The 27,204-nt window shown below is 48.3% G+C and overlaps 2 protein-coding genes across 53 annotated transcripts in view; both read right to left on the reverse strand.

Annotated features, from left to right (window-relative positions):
• Window positions 1–508: 508 nt before the first annotated feature.
• GOLT1A (golgi transport 1A) lies at window positions 509–16,786 on the reverse strand. Of its 3 annotated transcripts, none has more exons than XM_005540530.5 (5): window positions 16,680–16,786; window positions 5,208–5,299; window positions 3,946–4,124; window positions 1,524–1,587; window positions 509–837 (listed from the first exon to the last, which is right to left on the reverse strand). In XM_005540530.5, the coding sequence occupies exons 1-5, from the start codon at window positions 16,702–16,704 to the stop codon at window positions 799–801; spliced, it is 399 nt and encodes a 132-aa protein (XP_005540587.1). In that variant the 5' UTR covers window positions 16,705–16,786; the 3' UTR covers window positions 509–798. The 3 variants fall into 3 exon arrangements, with proteins under 3 accessions (XP_005540587.1, XP_073889867.1, XP_073889864.1); XM_074033763.1 differs by lacking the exon at window positions 509–837 and adding an exon at window positions 844–1,045; XM_074033766.1 differs by lacking the exon at window positions 1,524–1,587 and having other exon boundaries at window positions 640–837.
• Window positions 16,787–19,444: 2,658 nt separating this feature from the next.
• PLEKHA6 (pleckstrin homology domain containing A6) overlaps window positions 19,445–27,204 on the reverse strand; it is a 157,081-nt gene continuing 149,321 nt past the window's right edge. For 37 of the 50 annotated variants that reach the window (XM_005540534.4, XM_015448621.3, XM_015448620.3 and 34 more), the window contains 2 exons: window positions 24,072–24,195; window positions 19,445–23,363 (listed from right to left, as the gene is read on the reverse strand). In XM_005540534.4, the coding sequence (XP_005540591.2) occupies window positions 24,080–24,195 (116 nt within the window). In that variant the 3' untranslated portion in view covers window positions 19,445–23,363; window positions 24,072–24,079. The remainder of the gene's footprint in view (window positions 23,364–24,071; window positions 24,196–27,204) is intronic. The other 13 variants (XM_074033837.1, XM_074033803.1, XM_074033802.1 and 10 more) reach the window with 1 other exon arrangement.

Here is a 27,204-nt window from a genome sequence, read left to right on the forward strand (position 1 = left end):
GTGCTTACTGTTAACAGGGCTTGCAAACATATTATTATCACACCCATTAGGGCTGTTAAACACCAGTACAGAAATGATAGCCTATGAGGACAGCACTGACCCTCATAGACCAAAACTTCACTATGGGGATGAAGTACATTGGCCTGCCCTGAAGCAGGAGGTGGACTTAATGGGCTGAAGACGCTAACTTTTTTTTGAGATGGAGTCTGGCTCTGTTGCCCAGGCTGGAACGCAGTGGTGCGATCTCAGCTCACTTCAATCTCCACCTCCCCAGTTCAAGCAATCCTCCTGCCTCAGCCTTTTGAGTAGCTGGAACTACAGGCACCTGCCACCACGCCCGGCTAATTTTTGTATTTTTAGTAGAGATGGGGTTTCACCATGTTGGCCAGGCTGGTCTCGAAGTCCTGACCTCGGGTGATCTGCCCACCTCAGCCTCCCAAAGGTCTGGGATTATAGGTGTGAGCCACCGTGCCCGGCCAAAGACGCCAACTTTGAGCCCTAGACACACGCACAGCTTGGGAATTTAATCTTCACTTTTCCTCCTGTAAATATATAGTGAGGGTGTGATGCCAGCCCCAGCCCAATCTCCTTGGGGCTCTGCGTCTCTGCTTCCTGGCAGCCTCTTGAGTCGACTTGGGGATTTGACGTCAGTTGCTCAGCTCCATCCTTCCTTCTGGACTTGGGGAGGTCCAGATATGACCGGGAGTGAGTCAGTGCGGGGGACTGAGGGGGTGGTTCCCATTCTCTCTCCAGCCCCCTCAACCAATGATCCAAGTTCAAGGAGCTCATCTCTGTTGTTCAGACCATTGAGCTAGTGCCTTGAAGTCTCCGGAACAGCTGTGGGAGCCAAGAATCATTACTCCAGACAAAGGGTAGAGAGCAGATGCAATATCTAGTTATTACAGAGCTGGCCTTGAGAGCCAGGAGCTGTGCCAGGCACAGATATGAGAGGGGCTGCAGGGGCTGTGTCTAGCTGGCGGTTGTAGTGGGGTGCTGGCTGTAGGGTCTCCCTGGGCTCCTCAGAGAGCTCACATTCTGCCAGGTGCTTCAGAGAAAGGGATGAGGAGGGGCAGGGGCTGGTTACCACTGGCTGTGTCTATCCCCAAGAGAGGACAAAATCTGTCACCTACAGGACAGCTTTTCCTGCTGTCATCGGCTGTCACACATTCTCTCCATGCCTGGGGCCCACACTTAGCCAGATCCCCAGAAATCTCAGGCATGTCCCCACTGAGTCACCTAGAGTCTCCGCATCTTCATTTCTTTGGCTGTAAACAGGAAGCTATTCATAGCTACCTTCCTCTACAGCCACACTCAGCTACAACTGCATCTGGATCCCCTCCCTTCTTGGGCTCTTGTCAAATGGAGAAGGTGTAGGGGGAAGAGGAGCCTAAAGCACCAAACCTGGGCTAGGGAGTCTGAGGGGAGACAGGGGAGGGGCCACTGCCCCTGGGACAGCAGTTTTACCAGCTCCCCTCCGTGTGCTCCCCCTCACTCCCCAGGGCATGCCGGCATCATCTGCTTACCGCACCCAGGAAGGGGATGTTGCAGACATTGCCCAGGAAGCCGAAGGCAACAGGGAAAAAGCCCCTAGGAGCAGAGGGGAGAAGGGAGGAGTCAGTGATGGCCCAGGAAGGGAGGATAGAGGGCAGGAGGCTGAGGTCCACCAAAAGGTTCAAGCTGTGGCTTCTGTGCACCAGGGGCAGGCTTGGTTCTGCGCTCCTGTGTTCCGAGAGGCAGTCGAGTGACATGATTAAGAATGAAGGCCCTAGGGTCACACTCTGTGGGTTCACATCTTGGCTCTACCACTTACTGGCACCATATATACTTGGGCAAATTCCTTAACTTCTCTGAATCTCAGTTTCCAACCATAAAATGTGGCTAACAATAACAGTGCCTACATCATAAGGCCATGTACAAAGAAAAGGTCAGGAAGTGCTTATTTTTATTATTGTTACTGTCATGATTATTACTCTTCTGGCCGAAAGTTTTCTTACCTTCCTGAGATCCACCTGACCCGGGTGTCCTGGGCCCTCGGCATGGGCGGCTGTTGGAAGCCGTGCTCACTGTTATACTCACTGGTGCCCTGGCTCCCCCAGGCATACAGCCACCCCTGCCTTTGGCAATCCTGCTCTCATCAAAGATACCCTGCCAAGGCCTGACTGTGGACACATACGTGACCCCTCACAGGACTTGGAGGTGCTGAGGCTGGCATGAGAAGGGATCCCAGTGTGTGGCGGATGGGAAGGGAGATTTGAAATATGGATTCTGGCTGAGCCACTTCCTTACGGTGGGCCTCAATTTCCCAAGGTTTCACTGCACTCTGAGGTCCCTGATAGCTGTAATTTGTTTGCCCCTTCTGTGTTACTGCACAGTGTCTTTGTCAAGGCTGACTTTCAGTTTCAACTATCAAATCTGCTGCTGTCCTACTCCACTTTCTAAGCCCTCCATAAATGCTAACTGTTGTCAGAATTTATTTATGGATCTTCCTACTAAACTGTAAATTCTGTAGGAACTTTCTCCTCATTCAGTGCCACATCCTCACACCTGGCCCGTATTTGGCATGCAGTAGGTGCTTATTATATATTTGACAATTTGAATAAGTGACTGTTTGAAAATGACATACATATATATATATATACACACACACACACACATATATATATATATTTTTTTTTTTTTGAGACAGAATCTCGCTCTGCCACCCAGGCTGGAGGCAATGGTGCGATCTTCTCTCACTGCAACCTCTGCCCCCTGTGTTTAAGCGATTCTTGTGTCTCAGCCTCCTGAGTAGCTGGGATTACAGGCGCTTGCCACCAAGGCCAGCTAATTTTTTTTGTATTTTTAGTAGAAACAGGGTTTCACCATGTTGACTAGTCTGGTCTCGAATTCCTGACCTCAAGTGATCTGCCTGCCTCGGCCTCCCAAAGTGCTGGGATCACAGGCGTGAGCCACTGCGCCCAGGCATAAAATGACATATTTGAATGTGGAATAAATAGATGGCAGGTATGCATGAGAAAATTTAAAGCCACACTTCCTGAAGTCTCTGAGGCCTAGGCCATTCAGGCTAATCGGGGGGTTTCAGGGCTACATTCAGCAAACGGGGGCTCCTATGAGAACCCAGGGATTCCTGAGCCCCACTCCTTTCCATGATTGCAGAAGCCATCATTCTTCCAGTCTCCACTGTCCCCATCTCACCCCGATTCTCTCCACACTACCCTGTAGACATATGAAGCCTTCCTTCCCAACCCCACTTTCTCTGAGACCCCTTCCTTCCTTTTCCTTCAGTACCCTCCAGTCTTCTCTTAGACTCTACCCATCCCTCAAGGCTTCTCTCAAGTCCTGCTTCCTCTACGACACTACCCTGGGCTCCCCTCTGAGTGCCTACAGGCCTGACAGTGGCCACACATCATGACTGAGTTCCACCCTGCCTTTTCCCAAGCCCAGGGCTGACACAGGTCAGGCCAGGGGATGACACAGGGGTCAGGAGCCAGAGCCCCCTGGGTCAAGGGCGACCTTTTTCACATACTAGTTTCAGACCTCGGGGTGGGGGCAACTTCTCTGAGCGTTGGTTTCCTTATCTGTGAAGTAGAGGATAATCCTAGAGTGGGTTGTTGTGATAAAATAAGATGATGATCATGAGCGTGCCTGGAACATGTTAGCTCACTGCCCTTCCTCTCCGGCTAGATTTGAGGGCAGGCCTCGTGTCTGCTCCCTGCTCACAGGCACAGTGCTGGAAACACAGTCAGCACTCTATCAATATTTGTTGATGGATGGGCTAATCCCTCCAAAGTACCCTTCAGCCTACTTTAGGGGGCCTTTCCGAAGTGTCCATGGTTCCCATCTCTTGCAGGATAAAGTCCCAGCTTCCGCACTGCCTGCTGGGGTGATCTCAGCCACTCGGATGCTTTGGTGGGTCTGTCCAGGGTTAGAGGGATTTGCACTCACTTGAACAGGCTGAAGAATCCGTAGGTTTCCAGGAACATACCCAGGAGGGGCCAGCGTAGGAGCACGACAACCACACCCCCCAGGAAGAAGCTGGTTCCCTTGAGTTTGTGCCGTTGGAAGAAGAACTGAAAGGTCTTCCTCAAGCCGATGATGAAGGAGAGGCCCGTCAGGAACAGCAGCTGGAGGAAAGGGAGGAGAGCATGAAGCAAACCCACCAGCCCCCTGAGGAGCTGGGGGCACAGGCCTGGAGCCAGGTGGCGGGCAGGGGCAGGACGTGCTAACTCTTTAAGACCATCTGAGCGAGGGCCGTCTAGCGATGTGGCAGAATCCCAGAGCCTTGATAAGTCTTGCTGGCTGGGAACAGGACTGCACAGAGGCAGGGGGATGGATGAGAAACTTTTGATGGTTTCTAGTTGCCCACCCAATTCCCTGGAGCCCAAGCACTTTTTCATATGGGACTTGGTTTCTCACCATACCATCTAGGGAAGATGGAATCAGGTGGGATTTTTATTCCAGAGAACTGAAGATTGAGGCCTAAGTAGGTTAGGCAGCCATACTGAAAGTCACACAGAACCTTCAGAGGCTCCACCGCCTACAGAATAACCCTCCAGGCCCTCCCCTGGATACCCTATCACTGTCTTCAGCTTGGCTCCTAATGATCCCTGAAGAGTGCCCAGGCTGTCGTCAAATTGAACTCTCTGGTTTTCTTCCAGCATATCCCATGCTTCCCCGCTCCTCCCCCACACCTTCTCTCCTGCTGTTCCAACCCCCCTGGAAATGCTTTATTCACCTCCACATCCATTTCCTTTCCAAATTCCTCTCCACCCTCCTCCAATTTAGTGTGCCCTCTTTCCACTAAGCCCCTTGTTTCATATTAAATGTGTTTACTGTGGCCCCTGCCTTCCTCCCAGCCATGTATGTCATGTTATATCTCTAGCCCTAGAGTGGGATTCAGATGGCAGGGACAGTGTCTGAGTCCCCTCAGAACCCCCAGGGTCTCCCGCAGAGCTCGGTGTGAGAATCCAGGTCCTCAGATTCTTGGTGCCGCAGGCTCTGTGTCCATTTCCTGTGCCCTTCTCCGCCCAGGCTTGATGATGTCTGACCCCTGGATAAGCATGGTCTGAATAAACTTGGAATTTATTTAAGGGATTTATTTAAAGACTTAAATAAACTTTAAGTCTTTATTGCCAGGACTATCCTGGCAATAGAGACTTCAGAAAGGTTGGGGCAGGGGAGTGGGGACACAGGGCTGGGGGACTCACGTTTCCAAAGGCCAGGAGCACGGAATCAAAGTACAGGAGTGTTCCAAAGAGGATGAAGAAGATGCCGAAACCGGTGATCCCCACACCAATCTCTGCAATGGGCAAGGAGGTGGTGGAGCAAAGGGCTTTGGGGAGCAGGTGGGGACCCTGAAACTTCCCCCATTGCCACAGGACAGGTGCCCTCTGTGGGGGTGACTCCACTTCCATCCAGGAATCTCAGCTTTCGTGCTCTCAGGGGATGGTGGGATGGGAAGGGGAAGGTAGGATGGTCTGAAGCTTTGTCTAGCACCTGGGAACTGTGCTGTCACTTCTGTACACAGTGGCATTCTGTCCTCACCGCAGCCCTGTGTGGAGGCTGGTGCTGCCGTCACCACTTTATACTCTCAGCCTCCTCTCGTCCTCAAAAGCCACATTATCCACATCAGTATCAGGGCTGAGCATAGCATCTGCCTCCTCTGCTCCTGCCTTGTGCAACTGAGAACCACTGGAGCCCAGTCCACACTGCGCAGAAGGGAGCCACTGAAAACTCAGGACCACCAGCCCCAAAGAGCCTCAGAACCACCCAGCTCTCCTGGTCCTTTCTCAAGAGGCTGGCCCGCCTGAGCAACTCTCCACACCATCTCCTTTCTCCTCAGAATTGCCCTGTCTCCACTCTCAGGTGGTGACGTTTCCCACTGGATTGGGAAAACAGAAGTCATAAGTTAGGAATGCATTCCTCTTCCCAGCTGGGGCCTACACCCAAGACCCAAGCCTGCACCTGCTCCCATTGTCCTCCCTCCCTCCTGCAGCAGGCACCTTGTGGGCCCTGCCACACACTCTTTGGCCAACTCTCATTTCAACCCAGTGGCTTCGGGCAGTTCTGCCGAGGTTGGACCCACACTGACAATGAGCCTCCATTCCCAAGGTTTGATAGTGAGCCTCCATTCCCAAGGTTTGACAGTGAGCCTCCATTCCCGAGGTTTGTAAGCATCTCAGGGCGTTTTTTGAAGCTGAGTTCGCTCAGAGCCAGCAAACATAGCCCAGAAGTTCAGGACATGAAGGCCCCCTCGTTTGGTCAAGGGCTACATTTTTTGACATTTTGATAAACATATTTCAGATCGCTCCCCTCAAGACGAGTTATACAATAACCAGATATATAGTTCCTTTTTTCCTTAACCCTATCCATCACTCAGAATTGTTAATTTTACTTATCTTTGCCACGATGATAGTCAATAAATGGAAACTCATTCTGTTGCTTCGTTTTTAAATTGTTACCTTTTAAAGTTTTAAATTGTGGCAAAATGCACATAAAACGAAACTTACCATCTAACCGTTTAAAAATATACAGTTCAATGGTATTAAGCGCATCTCCCGAATTCTTCATCTTGCAAAGTTGAAACTCTACACTCATTAAACAGTAGCTCCCCATTCCCCTCCCACCAGCCTCCAACAACCACCATTTTACTTTCTCTATGAATTTTTGACTACTCTGGGAACCTCCTATAAGTGGAATCATACAATATTTGTCTTTTTGTGATTGTCTTATTTCACGTATCATAACGTTCTTAAGGTTCCTTCATGTTGTAGCATGTGTCTGAATTTTCTTCCTTTTTAAGACAGAATAAATAGTCCATTGCTATCTGTATCCTGCATTTTGTTGATCCATTCATCTGTTGATGGACATCTGGGTGGCTTCCATCCATCTCTTACCTATTGTAAATAGTGTTACTCATAAATATGAGTGTAAGAAAATATCTCTTCAAGACCCTGCTTCCAATCCTTTCGGGTATATACCCCGCAAAGTGGGATTATGGAATTATACTGGATCACATGGTAATTCTATTTTTAATTTTTTTTTTTTTTTTTTTGAGACGGAGTCTCGCTCTGTCGCCCAGGCTGGAGTGCAGTGGCGCGATCTCGGCTCACTGCAAGCTCCGCCTCCCAGGTTCCCGCCATTCTCCTGCCTCAGCCTCCTGAGTAGCTGGGACTACAGGCGCCCGCCACCGCGCCCGGCTAATTTTTTGTATTTTTAGTAGAGACGGGGTTTCACTGTGGTCTCCATCTCCTGACCTTGTGATCCACCCGCCTCGGCCTCCCAAAGTGCTGGGATTACAGGCTTGAGCCACCGCGCCCGGCCCTATTTTTAATTTTTTGAGGAATTGCCATTTTGTTTTCCATTGTGACTGCACCATTTAACATTCCCACCAACAGTACACAAGAGTTCTAATTTCTCCACATCTTGCCAATACTTTTTCTGTTTTGTTTTGTTTTGATAGCAGCCATGCTAATGGGTATAAGGTAGTATCACATCGTGATTTTGACTTACATTTCCCTAATGATTAATGATTAGTGATCTTTTCATGTGCTTGTTAGCTGCATGTATATCTTCTTTGGAGAACTGTCTAGTTAATTTTTAAACGGGTTGTTCCTTTTGTTGTTGAGTTGTAGGAGTTCTTTATATATTTTGGATATTAACTATCAGGTATATGATTTGCAAATATTTTCTCCCCCTCTGTAGGTCACTTTTTCACTCTGTTGACTGTGTCCTTTGACACACTGAAATTTTTAATTTTGATGTAGTCTGATTGATGTCTTCTTTTTCTTTTGTTGCCTGTGTTTTTCAAGTCATATCTTAGAAATCATTATCAAAGTGTTGTAATGTTTTCCCCTATGTTTTCTTCTAAGAGTTTTATAGTTTTAGCTCTTATTTTTAGGCCTTTGATCTGTTTTGAGTTACTTTATGCAGCTAGTATAAGGTAAGGGTCCACCTGCATCTTTTGCATGTGGATATCCAGTTTTCCCAGCACTATCTGTTGGAAAGACTGTTCTTTCCCCATTTCACGGTCTTAATACCCTGGTCAAAAATTTTGCTGGACTTGTTAGAATTGGTTCTCATAACCTCTATGAAACTGGTATTATTAATATGCTTTTGCAAATAATTGTTAAAAGTGGGGGGAAATTATTCTGTTGTTTAGAGGCAGAACTGTAAAAACAAAAACAAAATTATCGAGACTAAATTTACTGGCTGAGTTATATTTACACCTGAAAGAAAATGAAACAACACAATCATCTTCTGGGTAGTTAATCCCTCATCTGTTGCTAGGCAGATTTTAAGAGGATTAGGATCAATTCCAATACAGAAAGAAGGCCAAAGAGCTTCTTTAAAAGAATCATCAAAAATACAGCGATGAAACCAGGTGCTCAGTGGCTCACACCTGTAATCCCAGCACTTTGGGAGACTGAGGTGGATGGATCACGTGAGGTCAGGAGCTCAAGGCCAGCCTGGCCAACATGCTGAAACCTCGTCTCAACTAAAAATACAAAAATTAGCTGGGCATGGTGGCACGCATTACTAGTCCCAGCTACTTGGGAGGCTGAGGCAGGAGAACTGCTTGACCCCGGGAGGTGGAGGTTGCAGTGAGCCGAGATTATACCACTGCACTCCAGACTGGGCAACAAGAGCAAAACTCCATCTCAAAACAAACAAACAAACAAAAACCAAAACAATGATGAGATCTAACATTCCAATTATAGACTGAAACCTTGCTCAACTCATAGTCTGGTATCATGCCAGTCTTACTGGATCTCACTTTTGGCAGAAGCTGGATTTTGTTGGGACCCAGTGTAACATAATTTCTCTCAACATATCACCCAGCTGCCCAGAATCTATTTTCTACTGAAAGCTGATTCCTTGTGTTCCTGACAAGCCTTCGTGATTGATTTGGGCTTGTTTCCTACTTCTACCTCCTCCGGCTGGCCTGAGTTAAATCTCTTAGAAGCTGGGACAGCTCAGCAGAGTATCACCCCATGGGTCACGATGAAGGTTGTGTTTTGTCAACATTTCCTTCCTCAGAGACAACACATTGAGAATCTAGAGTTACATCTATCTGAATTACCATGATAATTTCGTGTAGGTCAGAATATTGTGGAGGAAGACCACAGTCATCTTTCTTTAACCCAAATGATAAAAGTGTTTTAGGTTTTTATGCTTGTTATAAAATATCTGTTGTTGGCTTATGCCTGCCATAAAAATATCTGTCATTGGTTTCAGCTCTGACTCTACACCCTTTCCTCCCCCTCAGTAGGTGTATTTGTGTGGAAACACGATGTGCACATTTTATGGGGTTTTCATTTTGTTTTGCAAAACTATCTATATGTTCATCCTGCACACACTTAAGAACAGCCTCATACTCATTTTGTAGAAACAGCATAAGTTTCTCACATTCACACGTGATGTCCATTCTATTTATTCCTTCTTCTGCAGCAGCGATTTGCTGGCTGGCATAGTCATCACTTCTCCACCTGTTCTACACTCTTCTTTAAGGGCAGGTGCAATTCCAGGACTTTCCTGTGATAGGGGCAGCCTTCTTTATGGGCCACACTTAGTGCTCTCAGCGCTCAGTGGGACACAAAACTCCACAGAAAAGGGTCAGAAACTGGGTTTCTCACACACAAGCTTCAGACCTGCCTTTGCCTCTTGCTTCTGGAGTAGCTTAGCGATTTCAGTCAAGTTACCCAGTCAGAGGTTGCTCCTAAAGTTCTTTTCAGGCAGCAACCATGGCAGAAAGAGCGGAGGAGTGGGGATGTCATACAGATGTCCCCAGGAGTGACGGGCGTGCCTGCCGGGCACGGTCCCCGAGATCCAGACAGATTGAGCAGCGCGCCCTCTGCTGGAGGCGGCCAGGGCTGTCACGCCTACAGCCAGCGGAAAAACCTGGGAGGCCAAGGTAACTTCAGGGAGGCGTGGCTCTCCAGGAGCCACCTGGGAGAAGTGGAGACCTCCCCAGACCTCAGAGATCAGCTTTAGGTCTCCCTGGCAAGGCACACTGATGGCTGCACTGGTGCTCCTTGTTTAGCCCCTCGCTCTGCAACTCCCAAGCTGCTGCCAAGAAGAGCCCACAGCCACCTGATCCAGACAAGCCAGGCTTCCCCGACTCCCCATTTCATAGCTAGCTTGAAGAAAAGCCAGATTCAATGTCTTTTTTTTTTTTTTTTTTTGAGGCGGAGTCTTCACTCTGTCGCCCAGGCTGGAGTGCAGTGGCACCATCTCGGCTCACTGCAAGCTCCGCCTCCCAGGTTCGCGCCATTCTCCTGCCTCAGCCTCCCGAGTAGCTGGGACTACAGGCGCCCGCCACCGCGCCCGGCTAATTTTTTGTATTTTGGTAGAGACGGGGTTTCACCGTGTTAGCCAGGATGGTCTCGATCTCCTGACCTCGTGATCCGCCCGCCTCGGCCTCCCAAAGTGCAGGGATTACAGGCGTGAGCCACCGCGCCCGGCCCAATGTCTTTCTTGCTCCAGAAAGCAGCTACAGCTCCAAGGAAACAATAGCTCATGGAGCAGGCGGATGAGTCCTTCTGGCCTCAGGCTGCGCAGCGAGTCTCAGAACATCATTGGTTTTTTCCCCCCTTTTCCTTTTCCTTTTTTTAAAGCAATCACAAATGTGCAGGAAAGTTGCAGGTACAGTACAAAGAATATTTTTCTCGAACCATTTGAAAGTAATTGCCACCTCATACCTCATCACCCCTGAAGGCTTTGGTGTGATTTTTAAAACCTCTCCTGGACACTAAGGACATGAATAGACAATTCTCAAAAGAAGATATACAAACAGCCAACAAACATATGACAAAATGCCCAACATCACTAATGATCAAGGAAGTGCAAATCAAAACCACAATGTGATACCACCTTACTCCTGCAAGAATGGCCATAATCAAAAAATCAAAAAATAATAAATGTTGGCGTGGATGTGGTGAACAGGGAACACTTCTACACTGCTGGTGGGAATGTAAACTAGAATAACCACCATGGAAAACAGTGTGGAGATTCCTTAAAGAACTAAAAGTAGAACTACCATTTCATCCAGCAATCCCACTACTAGGTATCTACCCAGAGGAAAATAAATCATTATACGAAAAAGATACTTGCACATGCCTGTTTATAGCAGCACAGTTCAGAATTGCAAAAATATGAAACCATATATATACATATATATACACACATATATATATACACATATATGTGTGTGTGCATCTATCTATCTAATCTATCTATCTATCTAATGAACTACTACTCAGCCACAAAAAGGAATGAAATAATGGCATTCGCAGCAACCTGGATGGAATTGGAAATCATTATTCTAAGTGGAGTGACTCAGGAATGGAAAAGCAAACATCATATGTTTTCACTCATAAGTGGGAGCTAAGCTATGAGGATGCAAAGGCATAAGAATGATACAATAGACTTTGGGGACTCATGGGAAAGGGTAGGAGGGGGCTGAGGGATAAAAGACTACACATTGGGTACAGTGTACACTGCTTGGGTGATGGGTGCACCAAAATCTCAGAAATCACCACTAAATAACTTTTTCATGTAACCAACCACCTGTTCCCCCCAAAACCTATTGAAATAAACAAACAAAAAGTTCTCCTAGACAGCCAACATACAGCCATCAAAATTGGGAAATTAATATTGATATGTGACTATCCTCTAACCCTCGGACTCCATTCAAGTTTCATCATTCACCCAGTAGTATCATTTATAGCAAAAGATTCCAGTTCATCATTCTGTGTGGCATTTAATGATCATGTCTCTTTAAACTCTTCTGTCTGGAACAGCTCCTTGGTCTTTCCTTGGCATGAACTTGATACTTCTGAAGATTCAGGCCACTTATTCTGTAGCCATCCCTCCATTTGGGTTTGTCGGATGTTTCCTCACAACTAGACTCAGGTTATGCATCTTAGGCAGAAATAGCACAAGATGTGATGCTGTGTTTTTCTCACTGCATCCTGGTAGGTGGTGCACGATGTCAATTTGCCCCATCGCTGATAATGTTTCTTTACTCTTAGGGCAGTGTCTGCCAGGCCTTCACCACCCCATCCCTGACCCTGCAGGGGATGCCCATCACTCTACTTTGCCTATGACACTTTGCACCAGGCCACCCCTAGTGTGAATACCCTTCTCACCCTGCTGGGGTTCTAACACCCCACTCTGAGCACCCCCTTCTCTGTGTTAAACCTAATGGCTTTAAGACTGAATTGTCCAGGAAGAGGAAGGAAGGAAATAAGGAGAGAAAGAGCCTCATTCGCTTTTCAAAATTAACAATAGTGATTGATCGTATAATGAACATGCTGTGCCAGGCACAGTCTAGGCACATATATGCTTTAAGTATATTAACACATTCAATTTTCATAACTACTTGTGACATAGGTACTACTATTAGTGCCATTTCACAAACAAAACTGAAACACAGAGGTTAAGTCACTTGCCCAGGAATACACAGCAGCTGGCAGAAGCAGGATTTGAACTCAGTCTCGAGCTCCAAAAAGTGGCTTTTGGGTGGGCACGGTGGTTTACACCTATAATCCCAACACTTTGGGACGCCGAGGTGGGTGGATCACCTGAGGTCAGGAGTTCGGGACCAGCCTGGCCAACATGGTTAAACCCCGTCTCTACTAAAAATACAAAAAATTAGCCAGTGAGTTGGCGGGCACCTACAATCTCAGCTACTTGGGAGGTTGAGGCAGGAGAATCGCTTGATTAGATTCAGGAGGCAGAGGTTGCAATGAGCCAAGATCATGCCATTGCACTCTAGCCTGGGCAACAAGAGCAAAACTCCAACTCAAAAAACAAAAACAAAACAAAACAAAAATTAAAAGTGCCTTTAACCAACCCAGTCCAGTCCACTTCCACAGGTAATGTTCTTGCCTTGGCCATTAATGACCTCCATGTTATCAGATCCAATGGGCAGGTGTGAGCCGTCATCTGTTAGAGCTGACCACTCCCGTGTTGAAACAGCCTTTCTCTTGGTTTGTGCACATCACGTTCTTGATTTTCTTCTTACTGCTCTAACTGCCCTTTCTCTGTCTCCTCTGCCAGCTCCTACTTCTCTCTCTTCCTCTTGGGATTTGAATTGCACAGGGCTTGTGCCCAAGCTCACTTCTCTTCTCATTCTATTTCCACATGTATCCCCGTGTGTTTATTTTTGTTTTTAATTTTGTCTTAAAGCTGGGATCTCGCTCTGTTGCCCAGGCTGGAGTGCAATGGCACGATCATAGCTCACTGCAGCCTTGAACTCCTGGGTTCAAGGGATCCTTGTACCTCAGCCTCCTGAGTAGCTGGGACTACAGGCACTGGCCACCATGCCCAGCTAATTTTTAAAAATTGGTTTAAATTTTTTTGTTGTTGAGACAGGGGTTTTGCAGTGTGCCCAGGCTGGTCTTGAACTCCTGGCCTCAAGCGATCCTCCCACTTTAGCCTCCCAAAGTGCTGAGATTACAGGCATGAGCCACCACACCCAGCCTCTGAACGTCTTTAAACATCCCTTGTATGCTGATGGCATTGATGTCCCTCTTTCTAGTCCATGCCTCTCTTTGGGCTTTGAAACTCATATCTAGCTGCTTACTTGGCATATCTGCCTGGTTTTCTCTCAGCCATCTTGAACTGGGCTAATCTTGAATCCCAGACTGGGTTATTTATCTTCCTTCCTTCAACTTATGCCTCCCTTGGTTGTCCTCAAATGAGTAAACATGTCACCACCGCCCACTCCACCACTTAAGGCAAAAGCCCACCCTTCCCCCATGAAATTCGCAGCTAAGTTTTCTTTTCTTCTCCCAAGATACATGTTGAAAGCTGTCCATTTCTTTCCATTCTTACCACCTAATTCCCAGCCACGATCATCTCTTTCCTGGACTCCTGCAGCAGCCCCCATTTGGCCTCCTGCTTTATTCCTGCGCCCTCCCAGTTGTTCTCCACACAGTGCTCAAGGGTCTTGCAAAACATACAACCTGATCATGTTAGCATACTGCCTAGACTCCTGCGTGGCTGCCCACTAAGATGAGACTGCAGCAGAGCTCTCTCATCCACACCGCGGCTCACAGGCCTTGCCTGGTGGGGCCCAGGCCTGCCTGTCCACCTTATCTCCTGCCATTGTCACTCTTGCCTGCCATGCTCCAACCACACTGTTCTCCATGGCTTCCATGTGAGCTCTTTTGGCTCAGGGCCTTGGTACATGCAGTTTCCTGGTCTGCAACACCCTGCCTTTCACTTGTTACTTGACAATGCATCCTCATCGTTCAGGTCTCAACTGAAATGTCAGTTGCTCAGGGAAAGCCGGTCCACTCTGTTCCCTGACCTAAATCTGGTTCCCTCATTTCTCTCTCTCACAGGACTTGCTTATCGTATTTGGCAAGAGTACATTTACTTGCAGGCTAATTGGTTTAACAAAGTGTCAGCGTGCCACTGGGCTGAGGACCCAACCCACCTCTCTCTATATTTTTATTCACAAGGTCCATGGTTCTCAACTGGGGTGAGGGGATTGTGGAGGGGGAGTGGGGGGCAGGATGGGGATTTGTCTCCCAGGGGACATTTTGCAATGTTTGAAGACATTTTTTATTGTCACAGCTTGGAGTGGGGGTGCTACTGGCATGTAGTGGGTAGAGGCCAGGGATGCTGCTAATATCCTATAATGTACAGGACAGGCTCCCACAACAAAGAATTATCCTGCCCCAAAATGTCAGTAGTGGGGAGGTGAGAAACTGTGCCTGCCCTTGGTGATCTCTCGGATGCTCGTGGTCCTAAAGACTATGAATATGCAGATTATTCCCACATTTCTGTCTCCAGCCCAGGCCTCTACCTGGAACTCCAGACTCACATACCCAACCACCTACCTGACATCTCACCTGGATGTCTAACAGCACAAACCAACTCAACACATCTAAAGCCCAATTCCTGCTTTCCCCCCACTCAACCCTTCCCATTGCACAGGCTAAAAAATATACAAGGCATTCTTGACTTCTCTTTCTCTCACACCCTACATCCAATCCATCAGCAAATCCTCAACACTTTCCTCAAGGCAGATCCAGCATGGAACACACCCCACTAATCCCCTGCTAACACCTTGGTCTCCTCCACCTTCACACACTCAGGACTGGCTTTCCTGGCTGGGCACGGTGGCTCACACCTGTAATCCCAGCACTTTGGAGGCCAAGGCGGGTGGATCACTTGAGAGGTCAGGAGTTCGAGACCAGCCTGGACAAAGTGGTGAAACTCCATCTCTACTAAAAATACAAAACTTAGCTGGGTGTGGTGGTGGGCGCCTGTAACCCCAGCTACTTGGGAGGCTGAGGCAGGAGAATCGTTTGAACCCAGGAGGTGGAGGTTGCGGTGAGCAGAGATCCTGCTACTGCACTCCAGCTCTGAGCGACAGAGTAAGACTCTGTCTCAAACAAAACAAAACAAAACAAAACAAACAAACAAACAAAAACAACTGGCTTCCCTGCTGCTACCTTCACACTTTCACAGCCTATTCTCAACCCAGCACCCAGAGTGATCTTTTAAACGTAGAAACAGAACGCATCACACCACAGCACGAAACCCTCCGATAGTTTCTTATGTAAATAAAACCAAGGTCATTACCATGGTCTATAAGTATCCAGTGTCCTGACCCCTCAGTGACCTCCCTGACCTAAACTGTTAGGATTCTCCCTACACCTCACTTTGCTCCAGGTACACCCACCTCCTTGTTGTTCTTCAAACACGCCAAGTATGCTAATGCCTCAGGGCCTTTGCACTGCCTGTCCCTGCTTCCTGAACATTTCCCCTCCAGGGAGCTGCATGGCTTTGCTTCCTCGCTTCCTACAGATCTCTGTACAAAGGGCACCTTCTCAGTGAAGCCTTCCCCGACCACTCTATATAAAATAGCGACCCCTCCTACCTCAAACTCCATAGCCTCTTCTTATTTTATTTTCGTCTGGAGGACTTAACATCTTCTGATATACTACATACTTCTTTCTGTTAATTACCTGTCTCCCCTCTCTAGAATGTAAGCAAGGAGTTGGTTTCATTTAATGTTGGACACTCTGTGTCCAACACAGTGCTGGGCACACAGCAGAGACAAATCTGTTGAGTGAACAAAAGAATGTTGTCACCAGTTCTCACATGAAAAACCAAGGCTTAGAGGCTTTAAGTAACTCACCCAAATGAAGGCCACAGAGTCACGGTTCTTCCCATGGCCCCAGACCTGTTCCAAGACCTCCTCCCTACCTCTTCCCCCAAAAGAAGGGGAAGGATGTTTAGGAGTGAGGGTATGGTGGTTTGGGCAGGGGAGTGGAGTTCAGTTTTTTATAAGAAGCCCCCAGGGCCACAGCAGACCTTGATAGTGTGGGGAAAGATGTCTGAATGGGCAGAGGCCTCCTGAGTCCACCTTTGTGGCAACCCGGGATGGGAAAGGGGTCAGTGTGACTGGGGAACCTACCAGGTCCCCTGGGCACCAAACTCTGGCTACCTGTGGGCCCTGAGCAACTCCCACCCTCTGGAGAGCAGGGAGCCACACCCCGCCCTGCCTGCTGCCCCGGGTGCCAGCACGGCAGCTCCCAGCCCCTGGCTCCAGAGGTCACGCTTGTAGGTTTCCCAGTGACAGTTGCCCGGCTGGGAGAGAGAGAACTGGCACGGGCCTGGCCTGGGTAGCCCATTGCAGCCCCGCTCCCTCCACTCACTCTGCCATTCGGTGATGGAGATCATGCCGCACACAGCCTGGGGGGCCTTCCGGTTGGAAGCGGACAAGTGGAGCGTGGCCCGGAGGACTCAACTGGTACATGGTCACGGGAAGCTGACTCTTGGTTAAGTTGCGAAATGAGCCTATGGCAAATCATTAACTCCCCCTCCAACCCCCGCCCCACCCGCGCACACCATGCAGGTGCTTCTAGTCGCCTACTCCCTCCTCCCGTCTTCCGGTAGGGCAATGCCCCTCCACCTGCCGTGCTCGCCGGGGAAGGCACCGTCCTCCTGACCCTTTCCTCACACCACCCGGTGTTCTGCGGGCTCTCGTCTGCCCCGCGAAACTTAGATTGTATATGGAAGCATTGGGATCTAGGAGGTGCTCAGGTTTCTTGCTTGGTTTCGTGGTGTGTGAAGAGTTGGCATCCGCGCATCCCTTTGGGAATGTACTAAATTAATCTTGAAAGTCAAGCTTTTTACTCTCTGCTATTACACATGCTAGGCGCTGGGAGGCAATGAGCGACTGAATACAAAGCCTGTTGCTGACCTAATGGCAGAGCCACATCTGGTTAAATTAATGGCAAAAGCGCCATGGGGGAAGTTAGACACGAAGGGCTTGGACCTCCTTTCCCCAAGCGTCGTCCAGCTTTGGACTCACTGTGAGGTTGAGCTATGGAAGACAAAGCCCTGAATTTGGGGTTGGGGCAGGACTAGACAATTCAGGGGGCCTAGTTCGAGTCCACCTACCAGCTGTGTAGACATGGATTTGTCCTTTCCTCCTTTGGGCCTGCAAAAGGAGGGGCAGTTATTTCCTAACATCCTTTTTTCCCCATCGCAGAGCAATGGTTCTCAATGCCAGGAGAGCCAACATCCACTTTGCAATGTCTCCTCTATCCAGAAATGAAGAAATGAATTTCATAGATGATATGACTAATCTACATACATCATTTAAAAATGCAAATAGGCCTGGCATACCAAATGCATCATGTCTGTAATCCCAGCATTTTAGGAGGCTGAGGCAGAAAGATTGCTTGAGCCCAGGAGTTTGAGACCTGCCTAGGCAACATAGTGAGACCTTGTCTCTACAAAAATAAAAATCAAAAAATTAGCCAGATGTGTTGGTGCCTGCCTGTAGTCCCAGCTACTGGGGAGGCTGAGGTAGGAGGATTGCTTGAGCCCAGGAGGTCGAGGCTGCAACGAGCTGTGATCAAGCCATGCATGGGTATGAGAGTGAGATCCTGTCTCAAAAAACCAAACCAAACAACAACAACAAAACCAAGGAAAGCTGACACAATTAAAAAACAAAAAAAAGATAAGTTATAATAAAACATGATGTCTTTCAATATATAAACACTCAGGCAAGACTTACCAGAAGGCATAAATGAAATAGGCAGATTGCTTGCACCTACACATAATATATATTTGAATTTAAGAGAAATAGAAGACGAGCCATTCTATGCAAAAACAAAAATCACACACATGCAAGAAAATGAAAGAGTAGCAGGAAGTGAACACTAGAAATAAAAATTGCTAGGTGAGTAATAACAGACCAGATGTACTTGCATATGATAAGAGAGGGAAAGCATCTTAATTGAGATAGGGATGACACAGCAGGGCAAATTAGAGAGCACAAGGTGGAGATAATATAGGAGTATGACGCGCATGCAAAGGAACTGGGTCTTATGTATGTGTGTATTGTCAAAATAGCTCCCATGGAATGGGGTCGCCATAGAGTACCACAACACATCGACCTCTGTCTTGAAACATATCAGTGTTGAGGTAGAATTCAGTCTCTGGGATCTTAAAAGGCCTTAGAGATCATATATTTCCAGTGGGCAATGGGGCATAGAGGATAGATTGGGAAGAGAAAAGATAAAAATGGTTTAGAACAATTGCATGTGGACACCTGGGACAGTGTTGTAAAGACAGGGCACAACATTTCCACACGTAATTGTGACAATGTAAGTGTTCATCCTTGGGCTGCAAAAAACTTTAAACATATAAAGGATGGCAATAATATGAAATAAACTCTAAAAACTTTTATTAAGGAGACACAGTGAGATCTCCTGCATCTCAAGTGTCTCTGATTTCATGTTTGGTTCTCTCACATCTCTTCCGTTAAATATTTTCAGTCAATTTCTTTGCTTATTCAGTATCACCTACTGATTGGAACTGTTTTCTGTTTTTCTTTTCTTTTTCTTTTTTTTTTTTTTTGAGACAGAGTCTCGCTTTGTCACCCAGGCTGGAGTCGATCTCTGCTCACTGCAAGCTCCGCCTCCCGGGTTCACGCCATTCTCCTGCCTCAGCCTCCCAAGTAGCTGGGACTACAGGCGCCCACCACCACTCCCTGCTAATTTTTTGTATTTTTAGTAGAGATGGGGTGTCACCGTGTTAGCCAGGATGGTCTCGATCTCCTGACCTCGTGATCGCCTGCCTCAGCCTCCCAAAGTGCTGGGATTAAAGGCGTGAGCCACCGCGCCCGGCCAGAACTGTTTTCAATCAAATACATAGTAGTAGAAATCTTATAATCCTTTGGGCAGACAAGGCATGGAGTAGATTATTCAATAATTTTGAGACAATGTCTTTTATTCCTTTTTTTTTTTTTTTTTTTTTTTTGAGACGGAGTCTCGCTCTGTCGCCCAGCCCAGGCTGGAGTGCAGTGGCGCGATCTCGGCTCACTGCAAGCTCCGCCTCCCGGGTTCACGCCATTCTCCTGCCTCAGCCTCCCGAGGGCAGACACAGAGTAGGAGACACACACCACATGTACAAAACATTCATTTTATTTCCTGTATTGAGTTTATACAAACTTGCAAGATACAAATGCAGAACTCACTGGAATTCTTCGGTACCTAAATCTAAAAAGAATGCTGCTGAAAGGAGGAAGCAAACTCTCACCTGTTTCAGTCAGGCCGTCCCTCCTCCTGGGGAGGGGGCTCATTGGCTAGAAAGATGCTAAGGGGATGCTACAGCTGGTTGCCCCCGACAGAGATTCCATCTATCTAACCTTCACCCTTCTTCTAAGGTCACTTTTATACTAAATAAAGACACTGAGATCATAAATTTCCTTGTATGGTTTATTGTCTAATACTAGCAAATCAAATTGGCCCCAATATGTGCATAAATAGATATATATATGTGTGTGTATATATATATGTGTGTGTGTGTATATAATATTTTTTCTTAGTTTTAAGAGCTGCCAGGTAGAGGGTGCTTAAAGGAGAAAGGAACTGGTTCCCTCTTGCCATAGCCAGCCCTGCCCAAAAACATGCCTCTCCCAAAGGTCGGAGAGCAAGTGTGCCACTTGCGATCTCAGAAAATCTTCAAAGTGACAGTAGCAGTATTTGATTGCAGCCTCTTGGTTATTGATCATGGAGGTAATGTGCTCGTTGAGAAGGCCCTGGATGAATAATCAGAGCGTCCCCAGGTGGGTCACTTAGCCCTGGACCCCCACCTGCGCTCTGTTCATTCAGAGCGGGATGTTCTAGGCTGGTGGCAGGGTGTCAGTAAACGCCCCAGCTGGGAGGCCAGGCTTCAAACGCTGGCCAGAAGCTCGGCTCTAGATTCCCAAGCCCTTGATTTCAGATCTAGACAAAGACTTCTATCCTGCCCAAATCCTTGCAAGGCCAGAGACCCTTTGGCCAATTTGATAATTGACAAAGGCTTGAGAATTTTGGAAGGCTGAGCTGGCTTCGTTTGGTGCCCCCATGGCAGCCTGCTGGGGTAAAGTCCTGGGGGTTTCTTGGGTGAGGTTGAGATGTCACCTTGTCTGTAGGACCCTCCTCGGCTCAGAGGCTGATTTCGCAGTCTGGATGCCAGACTGAGGTACCATGCCTTTGGTACAGCCCCCAGAGAGAAAGGTTGCAGAGGGGGGATGTCATAGATGTGACCCAGACCAAAGAGGGATCGAGTGAAAAGGAGTGTGACAAGCCCAAGGAACTTATATGTGTCTGTGCTAAAGGGCCAGGGATGGCCCAGAGGATCCCAAGCCGCCGCCTCTGGGCTTCACACCATCTCGTAGACCGACATCCTTAGCGCTGTTTGGCATAGGCTGCCATTACACTGTCTGCTCTTTCCAGCAGCCTGATGAAGAGGGGTAGTCTAGCAGCCCATTTGGGGTGCATGCCTGCATGGGTCTCCTTTGTGCATACAACTGCAAACAGTTCCTTCCAGAGGATTCACACCTGACAACTGCAGAGGGTCATCAGGAGTGGACAGTGTAATAAAATCCTTAGGCCAGGACTTCCGAGGGAATGCCCTGCCCCCGGCAAGATGCTCTCTGGGTGAGCTCTGGGGACCAGCCCTTTCCTGACTGGGGAATAGGATGGAATGAAGCCACTGTGGCAGAGGGAAGGGCACAGGGTTGGGACCTAAAGGCAGTTGCCCCATCTCCTCACCTCACTTGCCAATTCCATTCAGACATTGCACATTTTGAAAATAGATTTGCTTTTTTTAAACAAAAGCATAAAATAGATCTGTCTTAAAATAAGTCTTTCCTCTCCTCTTCTTTGGATCAAAAAGGCAAGGGGTATGGCCTTGATATGCTAGGAATGATATGGAAAATAAGGGAGAGAAAAACGGGCCTGGGCAGGAACTGTAGGAAAAGATCAGACATCCAAACAAATATATTACATATATAGATCTATAATATGTATAATCTCCATAAAACATATATTAAGGCATGTAAAGCAACATAAAGAGCCAGCTTTATGAAATAAGAGGTGAGAGAGAGGTGGCAGAGGTGCAGATATTATTTCTTGGTATTTTACATGTATTTCTAAAAAATATTACTTTAAAAAAAAAAAGAGACAGACAAAGCGGCAGGTGTGGAAGGCCCTGAAAAATCTGTTTCCTGTGGAGGGAGAAAGGCGTGGGGGAAAGAGGGAGAGAAGATGACCTGGGAGCCAATCCACCTGCCAGTCTACAGGGGAGAAAGGGCAGGTTTGGGGTGCTTGAACTGTGAAGATGGGAAATATAGCCAAGGGTCACGTTTAAAAAACCTGCTAGAAGTGAAGATTGGTGGAATCCTCCTAGGCTGTAATCCCTCAGAAACATGAGAATATCCTAAGCACCTAGAATAGTGCCTGGTACATAAAAGGTGCTCGATAAATATTTGTTGAGTAAATTATCATCTTTACTTGCATATGAACCAGTAACTGTCCCAGCCATGAAGGAGTGGAGAGGAATTAGTAGGTGTTCTTGGGACCGCTGGAGGTCAGGCTGAAGCCTCTGGGTGGCAACTGTAGCAGAGTGAAGGCCTAGGGGCCACGGCGTCTTCAGCTTCCCTCCTTCCTCCTCTCTGGCTACATTCATCTCCAGGTGGGTGGAGCTGAGGAAGAATGCGCTTTGCTCTTCTGTCTCTCCCCCACTGCCCTCCCTGGGCAGGTGGATCGTGAGAGCGCCTAGCCTCAGCCAGTCCTTGTCTGGGATGCCTGGGATGGGGGATGGTCCTGGAATCCTGGGAGGCCTCCCAGATTAAGGCCTCATCCCTCCTCCTCAAAGCATATTCTCAGCTGGATCACTGCACATTCCAGGGGGAACAGGGCAAGAAATATCGCAGAACTGGGTAGGTAAGGCCCCAAGGCTGACCACACCCTACATAAGACAAGTCCTTCTCTCTGCCCCTTACCCCAGGACGGGGAGGCAGACACCAGGCACAGAACTACCAACAGCCATCTCCCAGGCAGTCACTACTCAACCTCCTTCACCTAGATCCCCACACCAAGCATCTCCACTGAGGCTGCCTGTGCTCCACTGGTGGGTCGTCCTGGGGATGAGGTGGGAGGAGCAGAGGAGAGAGTCTGGCACTGCACTGGGCACTAACCTAAGGCTCCACCTGGGGAAACCAATCCAATACCCCTTTTCCATCTCCTTCCTTCCTGCTTGACTTGCCAATGTGTCCTGCTGCTTCCCCTCCTCCCACTCTGAGGATCTCTCTCTCTCTCTGTCTTTCTCTTTCTGTCTCTCTCTCTCTGCTACCCTTCCCAACCTGCCCTCAGACACTGCACAGACCTGCTGTTCTCTAGCCACAACCAGCACTGTTCCCTCTGGGAGCCAATAGCCTCTCCCCATCTCTCATCACCTTGTCTTTGGCTCAAGCAGGGTGGTCAGTCTCCATTGGACCCCAGCGAGCACCCATAAGCAAAGCACTGGGTTTATCAAAGCCCTGGGTCCAGCTGAGGCAGCCGGGTGGGGTTGATGAGGATAGGGATGACGACAAGTGCTGTCCTCAGTGTCAGGCTGGCTCCAAGAGGCAGTGTCCATCTCCTCTTCACCTCTAGTCCTCACATAAGATAGCCACAGGTATGTTCTCCACCACGGCATGTCCCCCATCAGGGATTGTTCCACTGGAGTCACCACAATCCCAGCCAGGGCAAGGCCGAGGCTCCCTGTGACTTGGGCATTAACGAGGATGGTGCTCCCCACTGCCGTCTCAGGCCCTGGCCCAGGACCACGGTGTGAGCAGTGAGAGCTCCAGGGTTAGGCATAGTGGGTGTGTGGACACTGAGGTATCCACGCTCCTCTCGGCAGCAGCCCGTGGCCCCAGCCTGGCTCCCTGCGGCATTCCCATGGGAGTGCAGGGGCAGGGGGCCAGGGTGGGGAGCCAGGACCTCAGGTTGGCAGAGGACGGCTTCAGAATGTGACTCTGTGGAGCTTCACAGCATTGGCCTCAGCCAGGGCTTGCACTGGAGAAAAAAGAAATGGGGTGAGAAGAGGGTTGCACAGAGGAGCAAGGACTCCAGCCAACCTTCCCGGGAGAAAGAAGCCTCATCCTGCAAAAACCTGGCAGAAACCCACTCCGGTCCCTCAACCCTGACAGGGGAACAAAAGAAACGAAGTCAGTGTTCTTTTCTACTTGACTGAGAGTGAGCGGCTGTGGGCTAGGGGCAAGGAAAGGGTTCACAGCCTTTGGCTGTAATTGTCAATGTTATTTTAAATTACAGTAAGATCTGGGAGTTGAGAAACAGCTTTTGAGGGCTTCTGAAGGTTCTGCATCTGTGTATCTCAACAGATGGAAAGCTTGTCAGCAGACAGGAGGCACAGGGGTGGGGTGTCAGGGGAGAGCCTTCCCTGAGAGCAGACAGGTAAGGTCTCGGGTCCATTCCCTGCCTGCTTCTGGAGAAGCAAAGGCCATTGGCATCACAACATCCAAGAAGCGGCCCTGCCAGCCGGTTCCAGCCCAGCACTGCGTGGGGAAGCTGGATGGATGGATGGATGGATGGATGGATGGATGGATGGATGGATGGGTGGATGGATAGTGGGGAGGAGCGGTACACGGCACTGGGGTAGGGGAGAAGCAAAATGCCAAAATGAGAGGACACAGATGGCTCAATGGGGGTGAAGGAAGGGGCCCCACTCCCCAGGTGGATGAAATACAGTAGAAAAGTGCTTACGTCAGAGCTCAGACCCGCATGGTATGGCTGCTGTCGGCGCCCCGTGGGGATTCAGACGACAGGGGGTTGGCTGGAGGAGTCGGGGAAGCAGGGGAGGTGGGAGGGCTTGGGGTGGCACATTGCACTGGAAACAGAAATGAACAGGGAGGTGAATGGGGGTGGGTGGGGAAGGAGGGTGGGCACCCAGAGCAAGCGAGGCCCTCCCCAGGCGGGGAGCGAGGCAGGGAGGCAAGCAGAGAGAGAGCACTGAGCTTGGAGCTTGCTCAAGCTAGGCCAAGCTGTCCTCGTTCCCAGGGCATCGTGGAGGAGAGTGTGAGGCCCCAGAGGAGACCTGGTCGAATCTAGGCTCTGCTGAGAACCAGTGTGACTGTGGGTAAGGCCAGGCCCTCTCTGGGCCAAGGGCTCCCCTCCCATCCACACAATGGGGAGATTCCCACACCTCTCCGCGACTGTGCAGACGGAACCAGGAAGTGGTACTTTATATACCGCAGTGTCACTAACGATAATGATTAATAGTGCAGTAAAATCACACCAATCCAAACCATCTGGCCCCATTTAATGAACAGAAGTGAAGTGACCACCATGTTAATCAGTGCCATCAAAACAGAGATTTCTGATCAACTTAAAGCGAGTTCTGTTAACTTGGCACAGTCAAGGGCTCAGAAACATGTTCCCTGCTAACACTTGAGACCTCCTTTTCATCAGTCCAGTAAAGTCAAACTTCAGTCCACCCCTAAGCAAATCGAGACAAGCCTGAAATGACGTTTGAATTATTGAGATTTTACTCTATTATCATTATTATTCCATGTTAAGAATAGTAAAGTGGAAGGACAATGAGAAGGGAAGACTTATTACTGGGGACAAGCTCTATGCAGTCTCCAGACCCTCACGCATCCTCACTGTAGCTGCGAGGCAGGAGGATGGCAGAGACAACATCCTCGCTCAGGCTCAGAAAGGAACCAGACCTCAGCCAGGGTCACACTGCATTTCCACCGAGAGAAGGGTCCCAACATTGAACTTCCCAGTCCCTCGTCCCCACCCTACCCTGGAACTCATCACCTTCCCTGCCGTCTGTGCAAGAGAAAGAGCCAAGGTGGCTACTCTTGTTACATATCTAATACACCTTCATGTGCATAGAACACATGTAGCTCTCGCATGGATGTGAAGTTTTCTGCCTATACACAATACAAAGTTTGTGCATGGGATCTGGCAACACCATATCATTACACTCATTGCACACAGCTCACAATAAGTGTATTTGTATACTTCCAAGCCTGCACCCTTCCATGTGACCCAACACTTGTAACTTCATGTGCAAATACACTCACAAACACTTTCAAACACACATTCGTGTGCATAGCCACATCACTGACCCAACGCTTAGTCATCTAGCAGTCTCAACTTCTAAAACAGCCAAGAAACCAAAAACACAGCAAAAGATATCTCCAGGAAGCCAACATAGAGGTTACAGCCTACAGGACATGCAGTGAGGCTCTCAGAATTTACTCATAGGGAGCCCTTGGAGTCCAGTTACTCTTATTGATACACAATTCTAAAAGGTGTTGACTCGCTGGGTTTCTAGCCCAGGGGAGATTAGAAACAGGAAAATTCGAAGAGACAGAAGAATTGGGAGGCCCACTGACATCTATAAGAAAGCATGACTGAGGAGAGAAAATGTTTTGTAAAAAGCAGACATAACAGCTTTAGAAGAGTGACAGTTTGGGAACATTTAGCATAGCTACAAACAGATCTATGTCCATTGTGGCCCTCAGGGCATTCCTTTAACAGAGGTCGGCAAAATAAAGATATTTATAATGTAATACATGAGCAAGAAAAGGTCATATGTAAACAGAACTTTGTTAAGAAGGCAGAAAAATACTAAATATATATTAGAAATATATCCATCAAAATAGTTAAAATTTGCATGTGCTGCAGATGTGAATCACACATATGTGATATTATAAAGTGTGCAAAGTACCACATGCATGCAGAAATGATCAGTCACACATAGTCACATTCATGACACTGTACTTTCTCCCAGCCTGTGCACACAGACATAAGTTCACAATACTGCAATATATACACTGTACACAACATATACACAAATATGCTTTATCATTTCCCATACTGTAGAAAAGCCAATCACAAATACAAGCATTCATAAACACCACCTCCACCAATGTATTGTACACTCACATACATGTACATTTATGCTCCAACAGCTTACCATATACCACCTGGATTCATAATGGGTCTCCACACAACGTCCTTAGACATTTTACACAGATACACACATTGCTACATTTGTACTCAAACCTTTCTTCCATTCTCACACTGCACACTTGAATACACACAAATAAATGCATGTATCTACAAACATGACCAGATCCAGACACTGCACATGACATCCACGCCACACGTACAAACTCAAAAATGCCGTAATTTCCCACATATTACATACCTGAGTCTGCACGCACCGGGTGGATTTGTAAGCATAACAGCATTCCTCACTGATTACTCTGTCCATGCCACACATCACACACGGGCACTGAACTCTACTCGCTGTACCCGATGCACACTATGCTCATGACCTGTGCCCAGCACTGCCACACACACAGTGTCCTGGGTGTGAACCTGTGCCCACATAGTGCATGCCCAGGACCAGCCTTGCTGTGCCTGGCAGAGCTGTAGCTCTGAAGAGCTGGGCCACAGGCCAGGGCTGGTGGGAACAGTGGGCTAAGTCTGAGGTCTGGCCCTGCCACAGCCATTTTTTAAATAGTTGGGGTTTTGGCAAAAGCAAGGTGACCGTTTGGTTTCAGCACACAGACTCTGACATGTAAGCCTGTGTGTATCAAGACGGAAATCGGATAGGCCGGGTGGGTTTTGTTTTCATGGAACCTTTGGCTAAGGAACTGTAGTAGAGAGAGCCAGGGGCTGGGGCTGGGGCAGAGCAAAGTTTTTAAACCGGCCTGTCTCTCTAACCTCTTGAAACAGGAAGTTGCCTTTTGCCCAGAGCATGTGGAATCTGATCTTTGGAAGGTTCAAGTTCATTTTGGAGCTAAACTACAGGGAGGTTCAACAGAGGCCTGCTTCCTTGTGGCCAAACTGGTTTTGCTGCCTTTTGGCTGCAGGA

Source organism: Macaca fascicularis, chromosome 1 (genome assembly GCF_037993035.2).
Source record: "Macaca fascicularis isolate 582-1 chromosome 1, T2T-MFA8v1.1".
In the NCBI taxonomy this organism is placed as follows: Eukaryota; Metazoa; Chordata; class Mammalia; order Primates; family Cercopithecidae; genus Macaca; species Macaca fascicularis.